This window comes from Myripristis murdjan, chromosome 22, assembly GCF_902150065.1.
Source record: "Myripristis murdjan chromosome 22, fMyrMur1.1, whole genome shotgun sequence".
Taxonomy (NCBI): domain Eukaryota; kingdom Metazoa; phylum Chordata; class Actinopteri; order Holocentriformes; family Holocentridae; genus Myripristis; species Myripristis murdjan.
The window spans coordinates 22,139,643-22,159,854 of NC_044001.1; the positions used below are offsets into that span (position 1 = coordinate 22,139,643).

Below are 20,212 nucleotides of genomic sequence, written 5' to 3' on the forward strand. Positions count from 1 at the left end.
TCTGTCGGCTCCAAAGAATGAGCTGTAACTGTCAATGCCTGATCAGTATTTTCCACATCACACCCAAAAATAGGGCTTACAGCTAAACATTGTTTCCTGGTTAACTTTGAAACCCATGTCACTGCTTCGGATAGCTCAACAATGGGCACTTGAGCTCTATTTGCAGCTTAATAGGCATATGAAAACTTTAAGACTTATGATGCATTTAGAACAATAAAGTCAAATCTAGGCTTGCATTCCAGGCTTTTAAAATGGTCATCCCACCACACTGTTTCAGCCATTTACGCTTATTCAGGACCTGTTTTCTAAGGTACCATGAAATGGCTGAACATTACTTGCAATGTGCTGCCTCGTTTTAGTTTCCAGATGCATATGAAAAAGAATGGGGATATCTTTTGGTATGAGGCTCATAATGTCTTCTGACCTACATTTTGACCTATTCTCTTGTAACTCCAGACTTCTTAGGTAACATGGGGAAGAGGCATGAGAAACAAAAATATGTAGGGCAGATGGGTAGGGCAAGAAAAAGCTAGAGACCAAAAAGAAAGAAAGAAAGTAAGAAAGAAAGAAAGATGAGATAGCGAATGTAGAAAGAGAGAGAGGGAGACATGTGAAGGATACAATGGCTACCTGAGTAAGCGTATGGTGGAAGCGTTAAGGCAGCTAAAGCGACCTACCATCTGTGGTTTCCTCTCCCACCAATGGCTCCCCCTCTCCATGGCCATAGCCGGCGTACACTGAGACCTGATAACGTGTCTCTGGGGTGAGACCCTCCAAAACTGTGGTTGTAATGTCTCCTCGCACTGTCTTTTCTCCAGCCTCTTCAGTGAACAGAGACTTCCACCTGACCCGGTAATGGCGAACGTTACCGGGCGCCGCAGTCCAGGACACAACAAAACTGGTGTCAGTGACGTCTGTGGTCACCAAGTCTTTGGGCGAGCCAAGTTCTGTGGGATACAAGTTAAAAGGAACAACATCAGGAACACAACATTTGTGTACATGGTATGTGACTGGAGTGTCAAGTGTCATTATCAGGCATGTAAGAGGCTCATACAAAAAGGTCTGATTTATCCTTGGCAACAACGCTCAACAATTGGACTAAGATGATGGTGATAAGTCTGAGGTACAAAAATACATTTAGGAACTCCAGTCCACTAATGCCTTTGTCTAGTGGGTGTTGATTTTCAATGCAGATATATGGAAGTTTCAGGAAGTGGGCGAGACACAAAATGGACAAAATGAACAGCCCTAGCGATAAACCACTAACAATCATCCATCTGTCTCCGCTTTAACCCCTCAGGGTCTGTTTGAACAACCTGATTTACTCTCTTCATAATCAGAGACTCCTGGAAAAATCTCTGCAAAACTAATCACAAATCACATAGCCTCAGCGCCTCTCCCAGCAGCACTTTAATTTTCCATTGAAACAGAGGAAACCTGATCCACAAAAGTGTGTTTTCTACAATTGCAGATGTTGCCCTTTCCCTTTCACTCCTTTGCTCATTTTTCCTGAGAGCCGGGGGAGGAGAAAGGCACAGAAATACAGTAGAGGGATTTTGTGGTGGTGTTTTGTGATGAGCAGCCAGCAGATGCTTGGCTTAGAACGACACCCCTGTTGAGATGGACTATCAACACTCTGGTTTGGCTGCCGCATAGAGACGTTGCGACCACCGCAAGCAGGATGGACCGCCACATATGCCCTCCCACACAACCTCCAGGATATAGACCAATTCAAACCCCTGAGTTCCCATATGCCAGCACTTAATGATGATATAATCATAGCCAGAGCAAGGCAGTTGGGTGGTCTTAAATGATGAATGAAGTTTAATGAATAAACCAAATGCCAAGAACGAGAAGCAACACAAATCTGCTGCAAGTGAAATAAGTATTAACTCTCTTTGCTAAGAAACCATATTTGAGAAAAGGCAATAACTGTGTCTGTCTGTCTATCTCTGTCTCCCTCTCAGCGTTCATCCATTGCAGATGAATTGGCTACGACTTCACTCAACTGATCTAAAAAGACAAAAATAACAGCAGTGACCTTGCCTGCCAAGCAGAGTGTGATCTACACACTGAGAGCAAAGCCCAGACATGAACGGTAATGAACTCGACCGGGAATTAATGAAGAGTCCCAGAAATGGAGAGCGATCAAGAACAATGTGGTTCTCTAAGATGCCTAGATTATTCTATCCAAAGGGTTGGCTTTGCCAGTAAAGGATGAACTTGACTGACTTTTCCGGCTGTATGTGAACCAAGGGCAACAGGATCACACGATAATGACTTCTGCAGACAGTGGCCCACTTTTCATCAGTACAAGAAGACAAGCTAGGAGAAGGGCCCATTCCATTCCAAGAAGTAGAGCCTGCACATATACAAAACACATGGGTCAAGAACTTGGCCAAAGCCTTGCAGCAATGTAGTCCTTTTCAGTTTGCATGTAAGGCATGCCCTTGTAAATAATGGCTGCTGTACATGGCCTACACATATCATCTTATGCTAACACTGCATACCCATGCTGCATCCCATTCTCCAAGGAGAAGGCTGCAGTCAGGTCCAAATCATAAATTCACATCAAGGCCTTACCCATTTTTCTCTAAAACCACATATGACACAAAGAAAGATCATCTAAGAGGCTTCTTGTCAGACATGTATTGACACGTCTGTCACATCAGCAGCCAAAGCCTGAAGCCTGAAGACATAATTGACTGCAGTCATATCTACACATCAAAATGCCAAAGCAAATTGTCTTTTGCTCCAAAAATTATCCAAATGATTTTAGATAGGCTATTGAGTTGCATTGTTACATCCTTTGCACCATTATTTCTTCTTGTCATCAGAGGTTTTTGTGATTTATTTGGACCTCAGCCAAGAGAAAAAGTGACAGACCCCAGTCAAAGAACCAGCTAAGCTTACTCAGTCTCGCTCTTTCCGCAGGGTCCTCCAAAAATCACTCCATGAAATACATGGCTCCTTCAAAGCGCCACTTCAGCACTGGCACTCCTCTTCAAACTTCCCTTACTTTATTACTCTTGGTTCACTAAGACGTACATCTAAGCCATGGAGATGAACAGTCCACTATCTGTCTGCCAGGGGTACCTCTCTACGCTTTAACCTCAAAGGACCTGCACACAGGTGGGGAAAAACTGCCTGGAAGTGCCACGACACAGTCTGGCTTTGCCTAAGGCCCAGTTGAAAGGGCACCACTGTGAGATCCAAGCTGCTGGGATTTCACCTGCTACTGTGGTTTCCTCTGTAGTGTATGCAACTTCAGGATTTAAGGTTAGGGGAAAGCAAATATTTGGAACACATACAGCAACAACCAGTAAAAGTTAGTAACTGTGATCTCTTACTGTAGCTAAAAGCAATATTTAGATTACAGATGAGATGGAAAAAAACAGATGATTAAAGAAGGAGAAAAAAGCATTTGGATCTGGAGACTATGAACTCAGACTTTTCAAATCCCTAATGTTTAAGTGCACTGTATGTTAGGACAACAGTTCAAATTACAGTATAAATATACACTGTCATTAAACTTGATTATCATCTCATTTAAAGGCAAATTAATACAAATTAATGTGTGTAATCCAGGGAATTCTCTTTTAATTTTAAGTGGTAATTATCTATTTTGTTAGGAATTTAGAGCTCAAATGGCACATTAGAGTGTAATTTGGAATATGTTTATTTGTATGCTCTTCAAAGACACACAGGCCATAATTTGTACAATACATGTGAGTGGTTAGACCATTTGCAGCAGCCTGGAGCAGGCTCAGTCTCGGCAGGGATGGACATAATGACTGTTTCAGGGATCTAACATGTGACCTTCCAGTTGACCACCAGGCCACCCTGGAGCTTTCTGGTTTACATTTTGAGGGTGCCCCTCCCTCCACTCAGCTGCTCCTGCTCTCTGCCTGTCCTTGATCCCACCCCAGAGGAAGGTGAACAGCCAGTTCTCCTTGGGATCAGACAGACGCTCAAGCAGCTTTTAAGTTACTCTTAGGTAACACCTTCCACATGTTGGATAGGACTCCCTCTTCTTCAATTGAATAAATCATCGGTGTGTTTATGTGTCATTTCCACATTTGGGATGTGCATCTCGGCAACTGTTATGACACCGATTTTTCACAGAGGTGTGATGATTTCCGTTAGACAATTCAATTTAACGGGATGTCATAATTCAGCTCAAGGCTTCTGTGCTGGCTACTGTCCAGTGTTACCCACAAGGGCTGTTATTGTGTAAGCCATTTCCTACAGTTCTCGCCTACATGGACCACTTCACAGAGAGGGTCACTCAAAGCTAGTGGCACTCAAAACAATGAGATCAGTGTTGAGGCATGCTGACATCACTACAGCTTCATAGAGCTGGTCAAACAAAGTGCTTTGTCATGGAGCACAGAGCTGGTCCACTTTTTCCTGTGGGGGTGTATGGTTGATGACTGCGCAGATTTGAACTGTGGAAACCACTTATATAATCAACACCAACCCCATGGTCCATGTGGGAACAAGAATGACGAAAATAAAGCAAAATGCTCCTTTCTTTTCATTTTTTTTTCCTTTTTAACTCAACAGAATGTAAACAAACACGCTGGTTCAAGTTGTGAATTCAAAATGGAAGCATGAATCTCTGTAGGAGGACACAGTTTGAGTCAAAATCCTCTTATTCAACCAAGTGCACTGGCCCCCGTGGCCTCCAATAAATGTCCCTGTTACATAGCGACACAGTTGGCACTGGGGACCCTGCTCCTGCCAGCAGAACAGGGAGCTGACATTAAGAGACAAGGACACCACTCTTGCTGTTATGATGAATCGAGTAGCCTTGGTGTGTTGGTGGGCTCCAACTAAAAGAAGTCCACTTGGCAGCTGCTTACAACACTGAGGCTGAGCTAAGCTAGGAGTCGGATATGAGAAACAAGAAAAAAACAGACACGGTACTATTTTGTTCTAGGTGCAGGAAAGTTTGATTAATACACTATGTCAATATTTTTTTTAATGAATGCCATCACAACAACCACTATCTTATTAGCGTCACAGAAAACGAGAAGTCATAACTCAAGTATTTAATTTTCAGTTCGGCTAATTTCCTTTAGGTCATTGTCTTGGTCAGGTCACTTTGTGGCAATAATTATTTATCTATAAGCCAAGCAAATTGTTGCCCCTCTGATCCATAGCCCAGCTGAGAGGCAAGTACAGGCTACTCCATCATTCCAAGTCAAAAGAGACCTTTAAAACTGACCCTGGGCTGTCTCCTTGGCCCAAGAAACAACACAGCCAGGACAACTCTGCTAATGTCATAAAAGGTTTGGTGACATTTGGCTTAGCTGCCACAAACAGAACTGATCAGGGGAAAGAGTCATTCTACTCTGTGGGATGCAGTGCCTTTGTTGTTACAAAGCCCCCTCAAGCTAAACCCCTCTCTCCCTCTCAACACACACACCTCTCTCTCTCTCTCTCTCTCTCTCTCTCTCTCGCTCTCTCTCTCTCACTGACGTCCCTCCCTGCTGGTGTGACCCTGACAGTAACCTCTCGCCCCTCTCTGTGCTGCATCCTGCAGCAAGAGACAACCCCTGAAAATCTCAAAAGAAAAGCAGATGTTTTTCCCTTTCAAGTGCACTGTGTTAGAAGAGCTGTTCAGCCATCAGACAGAAAAAGATAAGTACAGTGAGACTACTTTTCTAGCTGGTCACAGTCAGATAAGCTAAAATTGGCAGGTCAATAGCCAGAAATCAGTGGCATTACAAATCCATATGCTTTACAAATAGTCTGACTATTATCTAAGGTTCGTTATGAAACATTCCCCATATGTCTTATAAACCACTGTAAAACAATAAACCATATGTCCTAAGCAGGCCAAGATGGAGAGGTATTAATGTTCCTGAACTGGCCAGGCATATGGCTGTCTGTGGCTGTTCCAAGCCATTCCACGAGTTTTCGAGGTTTACAAGCATCCCCCCACCCATTTCCATCTCACTGCCTTCATGGGCGGCAAAGCCAACCTAACCGACAGTCTCCAAAAAAATAACATAAAGTGCCACATTCCAGCCTTTCCTCAATAACCACAACCCATATACTTAACCAACCTTGCAAAGTAAAAGCTCAGCTTCCTAAATCCTGATGTAGTCTACTCCAAAGAATGTAAGCCGCACCATTCTTGGCGGGACTTTGAAACAATGGGCTTCAATCCAACTGTTTTAGACCATCCATGATTTCATATATATTAAAGAATAGAAGTATGAAAATGTTGATGCTGTCAAAATATCAGCAATTGTGCATACCCTAATATTTTGTAATTTATGAGGTTACTTGCCTTTTGAAAAGAAGCAGAGCACAATACATTTGTCTTCTCAGCGCTACCTGCTTGCTGTGCGCACAGCCTCAAGGCATGCTTCACACCTCTGGCTCACATCGGCTACAGCAGTAACCAGCACCATACATTAGAAAAGCCACATTTTCCCTTACCTTCCAAAGTGGTTCCTGTGCCGAGAAGAGGCTCGCCCAAACCAGAGGAGTATCTCGCACTAACGAACAGCTCATATTCAGTGGCTGCTTGGAGGTTCTTCAGCACAGCTTGGGTAGTATCTCCCTTCACACCAATCTCCTTCCTCTCACCGCCATCGGCAGGTTTATAGGCAATGCGGTACTGAATGACATTGCCTGGGGCAGCCTGCCATGACAGTTTCATTGTAGATATGGTCTCATCAGAAACGCGCAGGTCGCGCGGAGAGCCACGGACTGAAAGCAAATAAGAATGGATCACAGATCTGGAATAAGTATAGCACAAAGTATGTGCAAGTATTTAAAAAAGTCTAGTCAGGGCTAGATTTCTTGACTCACCTTCCTTGGTGGTGCCATCCACCTGCATCTCCTCTCCCAGTCCTGTGGCGTACTCAGCAGACACAGACACACGGTAGGTGGTGATGGGGAATAGCTCCTGCAGAACTATAGTGGTTTCAGATCCAATGGTCTGGGCCTCCAGCATCTCCCCAGTGCCACTTAGTGGGATGTAGGACAGGCGATACCGGATCACTGCACCTGGAGCAGCTTGCCACGACACTCTGAAACTGTCTGTCGACTCCTCGGTTACTCGTAGGTTTCGTACAGTCCCTTGTTCTAAAAAAAAAAGAGAGAATTTCTTAGATTGAGGCCACACATCATCCTCTTGATAGCTATTATGGTGATGAGTCAGGTTGAGTCAGTTCCTACCTTCAAGTGTGGTCTCTTCGCCAGTCAAAGGGAAACTGTCTCCTTTGTCATACTGAGCAAAGACATTGACCTCATAGGTGGTAAGAGGGAAGAGGTGAGGCAGGACAGCAGTGGTGGTGTCAGCGGGCACTGCCAGAGAAATGTAGTCTCCGGTGACATCTTCTGCCTTGCGGAAACGCACCAGATAGGACATAACGCTGGTGGCAGCAGATGTCCAGGTGGCACGGAAGCTTCTGGAGGTAATCTCAGAGAACACCAGATTCTGGGGTGGAAGCAGGCCTGAAAACAAATGTGCACTTGTTAAAAACCTTACTCATCAAAGGCAGCAAACTGGAACAAACCATATAAAGTCATAAATGTCATCGAGTACACGCATATATATTGTTATTATAAACAACCATAAAATCTTGAGTTTTATGGACCCGGTCCGGCTTCATTCACTGCTCCTGTTAAGTAGCTTACTATTGCTGCTTTGGCATAATTCGCCCATTCAGCTAGTGAGGTTAAAACATATTTTAAAGTTGTCATCCTTAAAATAATATTGCTCTGGGTTTTAGGACTACAGGCATCAGTATCAATGAGCATAGTGTGTTGAGTGATGTCATTCTTCCAGTGTGTGGAAAAGTAGCAATAGCTCTACTGCCTTTCCAAACTGGGGTGGCCTTTTGAATTAAAATTATGGCCACATCAAAACAAAACTGCTGTGCCAGCTGCTGTGATTTTATAAAACAGTAAACAATATAACAAATGGAGTGCTGGAGTTCCTTGTATTAATAAGTGGGCTAAGTTCAAGTGAGATGAACATTTTACTTGTGTTTCCTTGTCTGTTTGAATGCATCAAATGGTACGCAGTATTTCACTTTTTTTATTTGTATTGGCTCTATGCAATTTGGAGCTAATTCCAAGGAGATGGCCAACTGCCAGTAAGCCATTACAGTGTCTAATAAAGTATGAACCTACAAGATGGTACCAACATGGCAAATGGAAATTACCTTGAGGAAGTGATTTTTGATTAGAAAAACCACAACTGAAGCCCAGATGTTTTGGGCATGCTAAGTAGCTAAACTCTATGTCATAGTTAGTGGCTATAGATATGCTATTATTGGTACTTACTCCTCTTTTTGATGTTGAGCAGCTCCTGTTCAATCCTCAGACAGATGGACTGAGTCAGCTCCTTGGAAATTCTCTGGAAGGCATCAAAATCCTCCACCTCATAGACATGAGTGTCTGATGGGGGATTAGCGATGGCCTCCAGCTCTGACCTCACTGCATCCTTCACACCAACAGCAAAGATTTCCACATCAGCATTCCTCAAGTTGGTTGCCGCATCCTTAAAAGAGTCAGATGACTTTCCATCTGTAATCAGGACCATGACACGGGGGACGTTTTGTCTTGCTCCTCGGGCCGGGATAAAGATCTTCTCCCTGACGTAAGTCATGGCTTTGCCAGTGTTAGTGGAACCTCCACGGTAGGGGAAGGTGCGCACGGCCTTGACCACGGCATTGATGTCATGGTGAGTGTTGAGAGCGAACTCAGTGTGCGGATCACGGCTGTACTGGACCAAGCTAATCTGGACCTTGTTGGGTCCAATATCAAAGGAATTGACTAGAACCTCCAGGAAGGCACGGACCTTGGCAAAATTTTGTAATCCAATACTGTAAGAGCCATCAACCAGAAGGACTACATCAGCCTGCACATCCACTCCCAAAGAGCATTCTGGATAAAGACATGAAGTCATGGGTTATTTACAGACCTTGTATGGCCTTCAAGAAACACAAGGGCACATGTGGATCTGCAGTGTTACAAATGTCAGCAAGTGAGTGAGGGAATGTGTGATTGTGTGTATGCGCATCTGACTTAAAAAGAGACATGGAGAGGTGATAAGACTTTGAAAATAAACCACCTCACCTGTGGACACTTTGACAGGCTGGGTCTTCTCCATGGCCATGACAGGTTCACTGGGTGCCAGACCTTTGAGGGCATACAGACTGATCTCATACTCTGTCTCAGGAGAAAGGTCACGCACATTGATGGATGTCTGGGTGGGGCCCATGTACAGCTCTTGGCGTTTCATTCCAGCAAGCATGGGAATGAGGGTGAGCTTGTAGCCTGAGATGTCACCCAGGGAGGGGTCCCATGTCACCCTCATAGACTTGGAGGCAATCTCTGTCACCTGCAGGTTAGAGGCTGGCTCCACCACTAAGGAAGATGGCAGAAGACAAAAAAGAGATGGGATGAATGGGATGCATGGCAGAATCTTATAACCTAAGAGAGCATGATCTTACATGTTGCTTACAGGGTAGCCTCAACAGAGATTGGATGAATAAAATACTCCTACACTTGTATGTTGTTTATATTTAGTATAAGCTACATCCATCATTCATTTTTTTGACTCCTATCAAGTATTTTATAGACATTAACATGCAGCAGGTGACCAAGTCCAACCTGCAAGTTCAACATCAACCAATGCAATAGCAAAATGTATTTTTTTATTACAATTACTATTATCAAAATTAAGACAGCTGTGGCAAATCAGAAAGATATTCAAAGCGGTTATGGACGATAACAAATATCATCTCGACTTTAATTTTGGCAGGTCATTTACATGGGTTTTCAACACTGATGCATGTCATTCTATCAATAATTATGAGTCCTATTCATTTAATGTCAAAAATATAGAACTAAAAGAAATCCAAAACTAGAACACAATCAATTTAAAATCTATTGACTTACTTTCTTCTCCGCTGACCAAATAGTTTAGCTGGTCATCAACGCCAGAGCACACCTCCGTGATGATCTGCCTCTGTACCTCTTGGATCAGGTCAAAGTTGGGCACATTGTACACATGTTTGTTGTGAGGTGTTGAGGCCATTTCCCTCAGTTCATCCTCATCTGCTCCTTTGATACCTAAATTGTGAAATTTGAATCACAGCAGTGTCAATTCAGAAGCCTCTAATTCATTGGCTGCAGTATACATGTATTAAAATGTTAATAGTTCAATATTTTTTTTTAACAATGTGTATGTTAGAAAAAATTATTGCTTGATTTCTAAGTCCAATAGGAATATTGTGACCAAAAATCAACGGAAAATCAAGCAGTTTCCAAGAACAGGCAGACTCTCACATGGGAGAATAGTATTCAACAAAACACTGAATAATAAACCATACCTAGGACAAATATTTCCACCCCAATGTTCCTAAGTCTTTTAGCATGCTCCTCCACAGGGTCTTGGGATTTTCCATCAGTGATGATCATGGCTACCTTTGGAAAAGCTTTCCTGGATCCAGCCGCCTCCGTGAAGATGTTTTTCAGCAGATAATCTATGGCATCACCTTAAGACAGAAAGTTTATGTATATCGTTAAATTATATATCATCCCATAACAGAAGATTAAAGTAGTATACCGGTTTGCAGGGTTATATCCATGTTTAAGAGAGAAAGGCACAATATCACTGAAAAATTGTGGAAGCCACGATGGGCTTTAAAATGTCATGCGCTCCAAACAAATTGTGATCTGAATACTGAAATAGCAATTTATCCGATGATAAAATACAACAATAACTTTATTTAAATGGCCCTCTCCCTAATAACTCCCTTACCTGTCATAGTGTTTCCGCCCTTGTAAGGCAGGGTGCTGATGGCTCGGAGGAGTTCTCCTCTCTTGGTGTAGCGGTTGAGAGGGAACTCTGTGCGGGTGTCTGTACTGTACTGGACCACGGCCACTCGGGTCTTGTCCTCGCCAATGTCAAAAGCCCCTGCCATGGCGCTAATGAAACTACGGATGTGCTTGAAGTTCTCCCTGCCCACACTCCATGAACCGTCCACCAGAAAAACCAAATCTGCCACCGCACTGACTGAACACTCTGAAGACAGAAGAGAAAGAGGACAGAGTCACCTAAAGTAATGGAGCCTTGTAAAAACAAAACACTACTCAACAGAAGGACACAGATTCCTTGAACCAGATCAGGAACGGTTCGGGTATTACTACTGAGTCGTGATCAGTGTCCAAATATGAAATGTAAGGAAGCAAATAATTTCTATCTAGATCTAGTCTTTTTCCCCAGCGAGAAATGTGTCAACAGAATGTGGTCTGGTGAGATCTTAGGTGCCAAGGTGTGGCGGCAACACCTTGGTTAGGGAACATTATTCTGGTGTTGCCACATTTCTCATCCTGGCCGTCTAAATAAAATCAAATCCCAGACAGCCTGTTGGATGGCTCAGAGATATGCGTCCTGACATCAAAGGAAATATCAGCCAAAGAAGGCCAGTGCCAAACAGTGGGCTGGTATAGTCATTCCAGTGGACAGAGACAAAAATGTGGCTTTATAGACTAAACAATCAGCAGAGGTTTCACCAGCAATGTTCAGTTTGATATTTTAAAATCCTAGTGGGCTTTAAATCATAAATGAAATTCTCTGGAACATTTAAGATGACTCTATTGAAATAATTGGCAGGACTTATGTGGATGGACTTAAATCATCATTCCCTGAGGCCCCCTTGACTCTAAATTATATTCCACACATCCCATAAGCCGTGATATTTTTTTTTGTTTTTCCAAATTCTGTGACCTAACGTCAAAGCTAAGGCATCATAGCAGGGGTTTAGTCAAACAATTAGAGTGGTTGTGAAAGGACCGCTATGAGCGTTTCACCATAAATAAGGGCTTAGGAGCATCTGGTCCTACAGGCACAGTTTCCAGCAGAAGAATCAACATGATGGGGGAAAAACTGAGCATGTCTCCCTGTCATTCACCATAGACTGGACTCTCAAACAGGAGCAGATGACAGGTTGAAAAAAGGACATCTGATCACAAGCTGTAATCCTTTCCACATCTTTTAACAGTTAACGGTACAACACTCGCAGCTAGGTGGCACAAAGGTGACGTCATTGACACTCTGCTCGGGATTATGGGAGTATTTTAAAGTGCCGGTTTCACCCCTCCTCCCTCCATGGTGCATAACAGAACCCCTGTCTCCTAGCTTCAAGCCTTCCTCTCCTGTTTTTTTTTTTTTTTTTTTTTTTGATGTGCAAGCTGGTTTCAATTAGGGCAAATAATGTGTACATTCCCAGCCACTGTCGGAGACCTGTCTGGTTGCCGGGTGACAACCGGACAGAAGGTAAAATGTAGGTCTGAGCAAATTATTCCAGGGGAAAAAAAATATTATGATGGAAGTCCTATGGAAAAACATTTACACACAAAAAAACAGGATCTGCAGGAGAACTGGAAAGCTGTGCGGAGGACAGGTCGTGTTCAGATTTTGGTTGACACTACAGTAAACATACTCACTGATTGCATCTGACTGTGGCCTCCTGACGCGTCCGCTGGTGTTACTGGACTGGACTGAAACACAGGAAACACTTGGAGATTTAGTTAGTGCACATTGCCGCCTCGTGTGTCATGTGTGCTTTTTCACAGCGGAAAAAGGCAAGAAAATCAACACGTCATAAAAGCCGGCTGACAGGATCAAAACCACATACACACAAACACATATCGTTCTGCTACATTCGCTATAAACAGTGGGAGATTTAAGCCTCAACAAACAGATGTGATTTCTCCTCATTTTCCTCCCTCTCGTGTGTCTGGATGAAAACGCTCCAAGGCATAAGTTTTTCTCCTATTCAAGAGCAATGCCACAGAATTTCAGCCTTCAAATATTATCCCTATATTAGTGAACATCACATACTGTTAGTGTCCATCCCAACCCTTTTTTTAATCTTTGAAGTATGACTCTTTTCATAATGATATTTCTGGAGGGAAGGACAAATTTTCTGTTTTGACACATAGCATTACTCTTTGAAATGTAAACTTAAGAAAATGCACATTACATTACAAACCTTTCACCTGAACTGAGTAGCTATATGGTGCTAATAAGATACACTGCTCTGATCACTGAAAATATGACTCAACTTAAACCATAAATGTACCTAAACAACCAAACACATCTTAAATCTGTACTTACTGGTCAGTTGTCCAAAAATAGGGATGCTCTCCTCAGCGCCATAGTAAGAGTTTATGGACACTGAGTAGTCCAGATCAGGGGTCAGGTCAGTGAGGGAGGTTTCAGTGGCAGAATAATGGAGGGTAAACTCTCTGGCAGGCTCATCTGTGTGAGGGAATTGGGAATTTGCAGGGACAATCATTTCAGATTTCAGATCAACAGAGCAGAATTGTATATTAGAAATTAGAAACTAGAGCTTGAGGTGCTCCATACTGACCTGTGTCTGACACAACTTGTATTCTGTAGCCATCTATGCTTGCTGAGGGTCTTGTCCATGACATTTGCACTGAGTTTTCATTTAGAATTTTAAATTTCAAGTCTGAGGGGGGTTCAACTGCAAATAAGAGATGAGGTAATGTTAGATCTCAGCAACATAAAGTATTGTATGACTATTGTTGTATTTGTGCTTAAATCAAAGTAAGACATTTTCTTATTTAAAAAAAAAAATCAGGCATTCACATTGATCCCAACGACAAACACTTCATGACTGAAGCGGACTTGTTCATTGTTGGGGACAGACGAATAGAACTGACATCCATTTGTGAAGGTGACAAATATGAAACACATGACAACACTGAAAAGTGTGAGATGCCATTTTGGAGCAAAATGGCATTTGTTTGAGTTGCCCAACTAAGGTGGCGGGCAACTCAAGCACCAGAATACAAAACATGTGCACAACTCTACACAAACTTTATCAAAGTGCAAACACTGAGTGAACCATCAAACACATGCTGAGTGCAGTCATTAAAACGCATGCCTCGACCATAAATTAAATTGCCGTCATGATGGAGTTGATCTCTGCTTTACAAAAGTACAACAGTTTCATTCTCAAGTCGCTGATTATACAATGGAATCAAGGTTGCCAGGTAGTTCTTGAGGTAACACTGACAGAATTGGACACCATATGTTATATATACATAGTATATAAACATATTCAAAGATGAAAAGTGATTTGTTGTTTATTTGGTTAAGACTCTACACAAGTATTTGGCACACATCCATTGCAAACCTCTCAAAAAGAATACACAATTCGTCGCTGGAGACTCTTGTGTACTTTCTTTTCATTGGCAGCAAAATGCATGAGAAGGCATGAGGGGAAGAGACACTACTGTGGACAATCAAAATGAAGAGGCTGTTGAGAGATGCTATAGTAGAGCAGGTGTGTACGTTAAAATAAACACAGGAAAACATCGACAGATACAATCTTACAAGAACACGCGCCTCCTCACGGAGCCGAGTCGATCACAGCATCATGCATCATGTACATGAGAAAGTTGTTTGGTTCAACAACTTTGATTGGCTGGACAGTGATTTCCATGTACAGTTGGGACCACACAGACACAGATGAGAAACATATTCTAAAATGATATTCTTTGATACTGGTTCTTGGCATGCAACCTTGGCAGGCTAGTAGTTGGGAAAAGGTTACACTGAGATTTAGGAAGAAGATGTGTGTTAATTTTTAGTATGTGTCATTTGTATGTACATATAAGGTAAAAGTTTTGGAAGAGTTGAATTTCAAAATGCTATTTACTTTGGAAAAACAAACAAATGCCAGAGATGGTCATTCATTATTTCTAAAATATAGAGGACCTAGTCTTAAAAATATGTAAAGTTCCCGCTATAATTCAAAAAGTGCCACATAGTTTGCAATATGGTTTGTTTTATGTCATTAACATTTCTGTAGATACATTTTGGAATGTAACTCTTCATTTGAGTTAAAGAGGTAAAACTGAATGTGTTAGAAACAAATGTACATTTTCAAGACCAGCTAAACATCCAGGACAGTAATTTAAAGATTCAAATTCTCTACCTGTTATCTGAATGGGTTAAATGTGACTTCTGAAAGGGTATATTATTTCATGGCAAATTAGTCAGTGCTGGACACAATGTGCTTTTGAAGAGATTAAGATCAATAAAATCAACTCAAAATATTACACAAGAGGTAACATAATCAAATCTGTACCATGCACATAACACTGGTTTGTAGTGCAGGGCGAGGGGAGACTAAATTCTTCCACAATGGCATCAAGTCCATGAGGGTGGATGATGTAAAGTATGCGTGCAGGAGACTGGAACATATCAGGAAAGAACATCGCAATGTAGATGCATGCAAGCTGTTAGAGAGGAGGAGGAGCCCACGGGAGGCAAGAATATCATTTTAAAATACACTTGGAGGTGGAAGCCATAGCTCGGGACACACTGAATGCACAGGCAGATGACAAACAGGAGCCCACCAAAAATTTTAAGAACTGGGATTGGAGGATCACCAACCTGGCATATCAACTCAAGGAGCCCGGATGGGCCGATTTCCTCCTCATTTCTCCACGAGAACTCATATCCAGCACCAAATGCACTTTGAGATGTTGGTAAAGCGGCGTGGATGAATGTGTGTGAGTGTGTGTGAGTGTGTGTGTGTGTGTGTGTGTGTGTGTGGGGAATGGTAGTTAGGAGGGCACTGAGACGTGAAGCTGTGACGATGGATGAGAAAATTTGGAAGAAAGTGACAGGAGGGTCTTCTCTCGCATGAGCAACACGTTTGCTTCTCCCAAGTTTTTTCATCGCAAGGTGGTGTGAACACGTCACATCACTTTGTTAGGGTCTCTAACCGTTTCTTCTTCTGTTTTAAAAAAAAAAATGTGGAGGAAGAGAAGTGGTACTGCCAAAATAACAACCTCAGGTGTGCTGGGACTTGTGGTTGCTGTTGTCAAGTATATGGATGTCTGTCCCATCAATTCCTAATAAAGGACACCTCAGTGAGTCCCAGAGGCCCGAGTCTGGCTACTGTTGTGCTCGTAGGCTAACCTCAGTCTCCAGCCAGCCAGCCAAGCAGCCAGCGATCCTGGCTTTTGCTACTGCCAGGAGGAGAGACCAAGAGGAGGAGGAAAGAACACCGACCCTCCCAAAGAGGCAGGACAGATGCCAAAGTAATTCCACAACATGTGCTGACATTAACCATTACTGCATATTAACTTTCCATATGGATTGCAACTCAGCATTTTTGCGAATGCCCGCAAAAAGAAAGCCCTAGAAAGGCTCTTTGTCTTTGCACTGTCTGAGGATTAATTTGCGATTCTCATATTACGTCTTTCCATTCCGTTAGTGAAGATATATGAGACGAGATGTTAGAGTCCTCTCCTCCCCTACCGGGCAGTTTTCAGGGGGAAAAATCTTGAAATTTTCCATACAATATTTTCATATTCAATATTACCTGAACTAAAACTGTTTGTTCATGACATTACTTTGAATTATATTTTAAAACTATTGATAGATCAATAGCACACATCAGATATTTAAATGATTTGCTAATGTGACATGTGCAATATGTATTAATACTTTAATTACTATTGCAACAGTGTAATTACATAAGCACAGAAAAGCTACTGTTTTTTTATTATGTACTGTTACTGTGCTATGTATTACAGCTGTATATTGAGTGTTTGCTGTTGTTACACAAATATTAATGTGATAACAAAAAACTGACAGACTTACATAACTATTACTAAACACAGCACCTTTACATCACCGTATAAGCACTGCACACAGGTCTTACACAGGTTTACCTATTGCAACCTCAATAAAATCGTCATAACTTGGAAATAAGTGATCTCACATTTCTACGCATAATCACCATGGATTTGGCAAAGCTTCTACCAAATTTTGTTTTGGAAACCAAGCAGAGCCTTACTATCATAAAACCAAATCTAAAACAGCAACAGCCCCGCTAGAACGATTAGAGAGGAACATTTAACCATGAAATGACTTTTGTTGTATCCCATGTGCGCACCCTGTCGTTTAAAGCCATTTAATTGGAAATTGGAAATGAAATAAACTGTAGTCTACTTGGTTTCGTATCTTTGCCAAATCTGAATGAGAAAATGACTTCTGAGGTATTGGTTTAAACCAACTAAATTACAGCCTAAATAAAAGTAAGTGGGATCTGGATTTGGGTTTTAAATCAAAGACTCCAATGAGTCTCGACAGAAATCTGACAAAGTGTGTTTCAAGTGGAGAATAAAAGTATGACAAACATTAGGAAATCAGTCGGTGACGCAGTTGTCTTAGTCAGTAATTCTGACATACACACACAATCAAATGGCATACACACCAAACTGGGAATAACTTTATTCAAATGGTCAGTACAGATACTTATTGCAGTGTTTCCATGTGATGGCTCTTTGACATAAAAAAAGACTATTCCCTGTAACATCAAATAACCAATGATGAAAGAAAAATGAGAGAAAAAGAGGCAGAGAGAGAATGAGAGAGACAGAGTGTGGGAGTGTACTGAGGAGTGCAGGTTGCATTTACCTTGAGCCTCTGCGGAGAACAGCAGAGCTGCAAGGAAGGCAGCTGTGGCCAGTGACAGCCCTATCTTCATGTTTGGCCCTTGAGGGTCAGCAGCACATGAATCAGTCTGAGGACAGAGAGTGAAAAGCGTGTTTTAGATGCAGACCTCGCACAGCTTTGACTTGACAACACAACTCAGTTTATCAACATGGTGTGACTGGGGGCCACATGCCAAAGAACAAATTAGTACCTAATTTACTGCTGCCTAAAGAAAGACGGATGAGGGGAATGACCAGAGGCATAGTTATCTTTTCATAAAGGTCTAGTCTTTATTTTCACCTTGGTAAGGACAAAGTGTAACAAAGACAAAGTATCTAATATCAAACTTGCTTATATCGCCTATATCTGCAGGATAAGTAAAGCAATGTCTGCTTACGGATTGTGGTAAATTGTTAGACACAAATCACTAAACTAACACTGATTCTGACTGTTTTCCTGCTGTAAATTTGACGTTTTATTCATGTCTTCTAATCAACTTTCTGGTGATTTTCCCTGGCTCTCTATTATAGGGGAAAAAAACTGCATCATGAAATTTGGAGCCCATAGTATTCCTCACTGGCCTAAGGCGAGAGCCACACCTTGCCATACCCATCAGGTGCCCGCACACATGAGCGCTTCTGTGGGACTCGTCAAAGAATGTCTCAACACGCTCAGTAATAAGGTCTTTATGTTTTTATTTTGTATTTTGCCAGAAGTTCTACATCATTCAGGATGGCTTGACGTTGGGAATTTCTGTGCGGCTTCACCTTGATAAAATTTTAGGCTTAACTGCTGCCTGAGGGCGCATTTAGTCCTGTGAGCATCAAATATTTTTCCATCACACTACTTAGACTATTGCAAATTTAGTACTGTAATAAATTAATATTTAGCCTATTTCTAAATGTCACTGTAAACTCAAGGCAGTTTTAAGTGGCCTTTTCCTGCGTAATGGTGTTTTATTTATGATAGGCTATCACTATAATAAGTCTTTAGTCTAATATTCCTATGAGAACATCAAAGTTTGACTGTAGGTACACTTTATGTAGTCCTTCTGAATTTCATTAGGTCTACTGAATTAGTAGCCCATAACTCTTTTCCGTTAGGGTTAATTACATTAGTCTCTAAGTATAGACTAGTCCTTTCCCCCATACAGATAGAAGCGGTCTGAATGCAGCCCCTGTCCTCTTTATTACAGGCTGTGCGCCCCGCCTGGTGCCCCTGGACGCACACTGCAGCCGGGGGCCAACCTGGCTGTCTGTCCCGGCCCTTGGGGAACAAGGAGCCGTCTCATCAATATTCTGTAATTAGATACTGTCCTCAACAGGCCAATGCAAACCCTGAGTGGCAATCTCTTCCAATTACACTGATCTGGTTGATTTCCACATTGCAGTCATTCCAAGCCGATTGGCATGTCAGCGCATTTTATTTACCTTAATAATAATAAAAAACAGATAAAAACCCTAAAAGCTCTATCGAAAGTGATGAATCTGAAAGCCTCCAAAGCTATTATCACAAAGCCGACTTGGAACAAAATGCAGGTAAAAATGCTAGAAACAGTTAAATATTGTTAAAATAAAATCATTCGCAGTGATATAATAGTTTTGTGAGGGGGGAGAGAATAATTTAAAAAACTTTACAATATATAAAAATTTGCCTACTCACCTATTCAACCCCCAGAAAAAGTTAACCGACAAAATTTCAGTACAGCCTCCTTGAAGTCTCCCCCTCTGGAAAGTAACAGAGAAATTTCAGGAGCTGCGGCTGGACCCCTCTCTCCTCTCTGGCTACTGGAAGCTCCACCAGCAGATGTCCAAGTAGGAAAAGCCTCTTTCCAAGTGGGAAGAATCTTTCCACCATCGGCTACTTAATAGGGGGGCAGTTCCAAACTCTCAATTTACCATCATGGGCTTTTCTTACGAAACCACTGCCTGTCAGTTTATCTATGCCCTCCCCAAGACGGATGCACTTTTTGGAAATGGCATTTTTCTCTGCATTCCTTTGGCTTGGCGATCTGATCAGTTTCCACAGTCCCAACCTACACAATGGGTTCATGATGGGACAGGCAACACTGGGGCAAAACAGGGTTGTTCAAATGGAGCTGAACCACAAACTTTCGCACGTGTGACTCTTTTGTCCAAATGTCTGCTCAGATAAAGTTTAAAGTTGATAAAAACTCCTGATGATTACACACAGGGGATTATCTTGATGAGCCCTCTGCAGGAAATGTCTTGCAGGTGTCAGAAGAAAGACATATTACCACCCTTTATGAAAGAAATAGTGCCTTTATTTCGGTTTATTTATAAATGGCTGTTAAGCTCTATTACAAAAGATCGCTTCTGTTTAATCTTACTAATGGGAAGGGCGCAGTCTTTCAATAGCAGCCCATCTGCTGCCAAAATCAAAGCGTTGCAGGCTGACTGTGGTTTTTTGATGCCCTCTAGTGTTCGAAAAATACACATGCACTTTTCAACTGGAGTGAATTGGTAGGACATGTGAACTCCCAGTTAGACCAGTTATTTGATAATGGCGGTCTCCTATTGTAACCTCAATATTTCCATCACCCCACAGTGCAGTGGGCTGCAGATGCTGATATCAGGATGCTCTGCACTGTGAAACGGGAAATTAAATGAAGCCTGCAGAGCCACCACTGTCTGCAAGTGTGGACACTTGATCTGGATCTTCAGACCA

General features: G+C 42.1%; 1 protein-coding gene across 4 annotated transcripts in view; it reads right to left on the reverse strand.

The window, feature by feature from the left end:
• col12a1a (collagen, type XII, alpha 1a) overlaps positions 1 to 19,344 on the reverse strand; it is a 61,942-nt gene extending 42,598 nt beyond the window's left edge. For 3 of the 4 annotated variants that reach the window (XM_030044497.1, XM_030044496.1, XM_030044498.1), the window contains exons 1-14: positions 19,187 to 19,344; positions 17,507 to 17,612; positions 13,413 to 13,529; positions 13,157 to 13,300; positions 12,484 to 12,537; positions 10,796 to 11,059; positions 10,365 to 10,529; positions 9,931 to 10,104; positions 9,106 to 9,396; positions 8,311 to 8,913; positions 7,198 to 7,476; positions 6,829 to 7,104; positions 6,454 to 6,726; positions 678 to 947 (exon numbers count right to left, since the gene is read on the reverse strand). In XM_030044497.1, coding sequence (XP_029900357.1) covers positions 678 to 947; positions 6,454 to 6,726; positions 6,829 to 7,104; positions 7,198 to 7,476; positions 8,311 to 8,913; positions 9,106 to 9,396; positions 9,931 to 10,104; positions 10,365 to 10,529; positions 10,796 to 11,059; positions 12,484 to 12,537; positions 13,157 to 13,300; positions 13,413 to 13,529; positions 17,507 to 17,576 — 2,980 coding nt within the window. In that variant the 5' untranslated portion in view covers positions 17,577 to 17,612; positions 19,187 to 19,344. The remainder of the gene's footprint in view (positions 1 to 677; positions 948 to 6,453; positions 6,727 to 6,828; positions 7,105 to 7,197; positions 7,477 to 8,310; positions 8,914 to 9,105; positions 9,397 to 9,930; positions 10,105 to 10,364; positions 10,530 to 10,795; positions 11,060 to 12,483; positions 12,538 to 13,156; positions 13,301 to 13,412; positions 13,530 to 17,506; positions 17,613 to 19,186) is intronic. The other variant, XM_030044499.1, reaches the window with a different exon arrangement.
• Between the last annotated feature and the right edge of the window lie 868 nt (positions 19,345 to 20,212).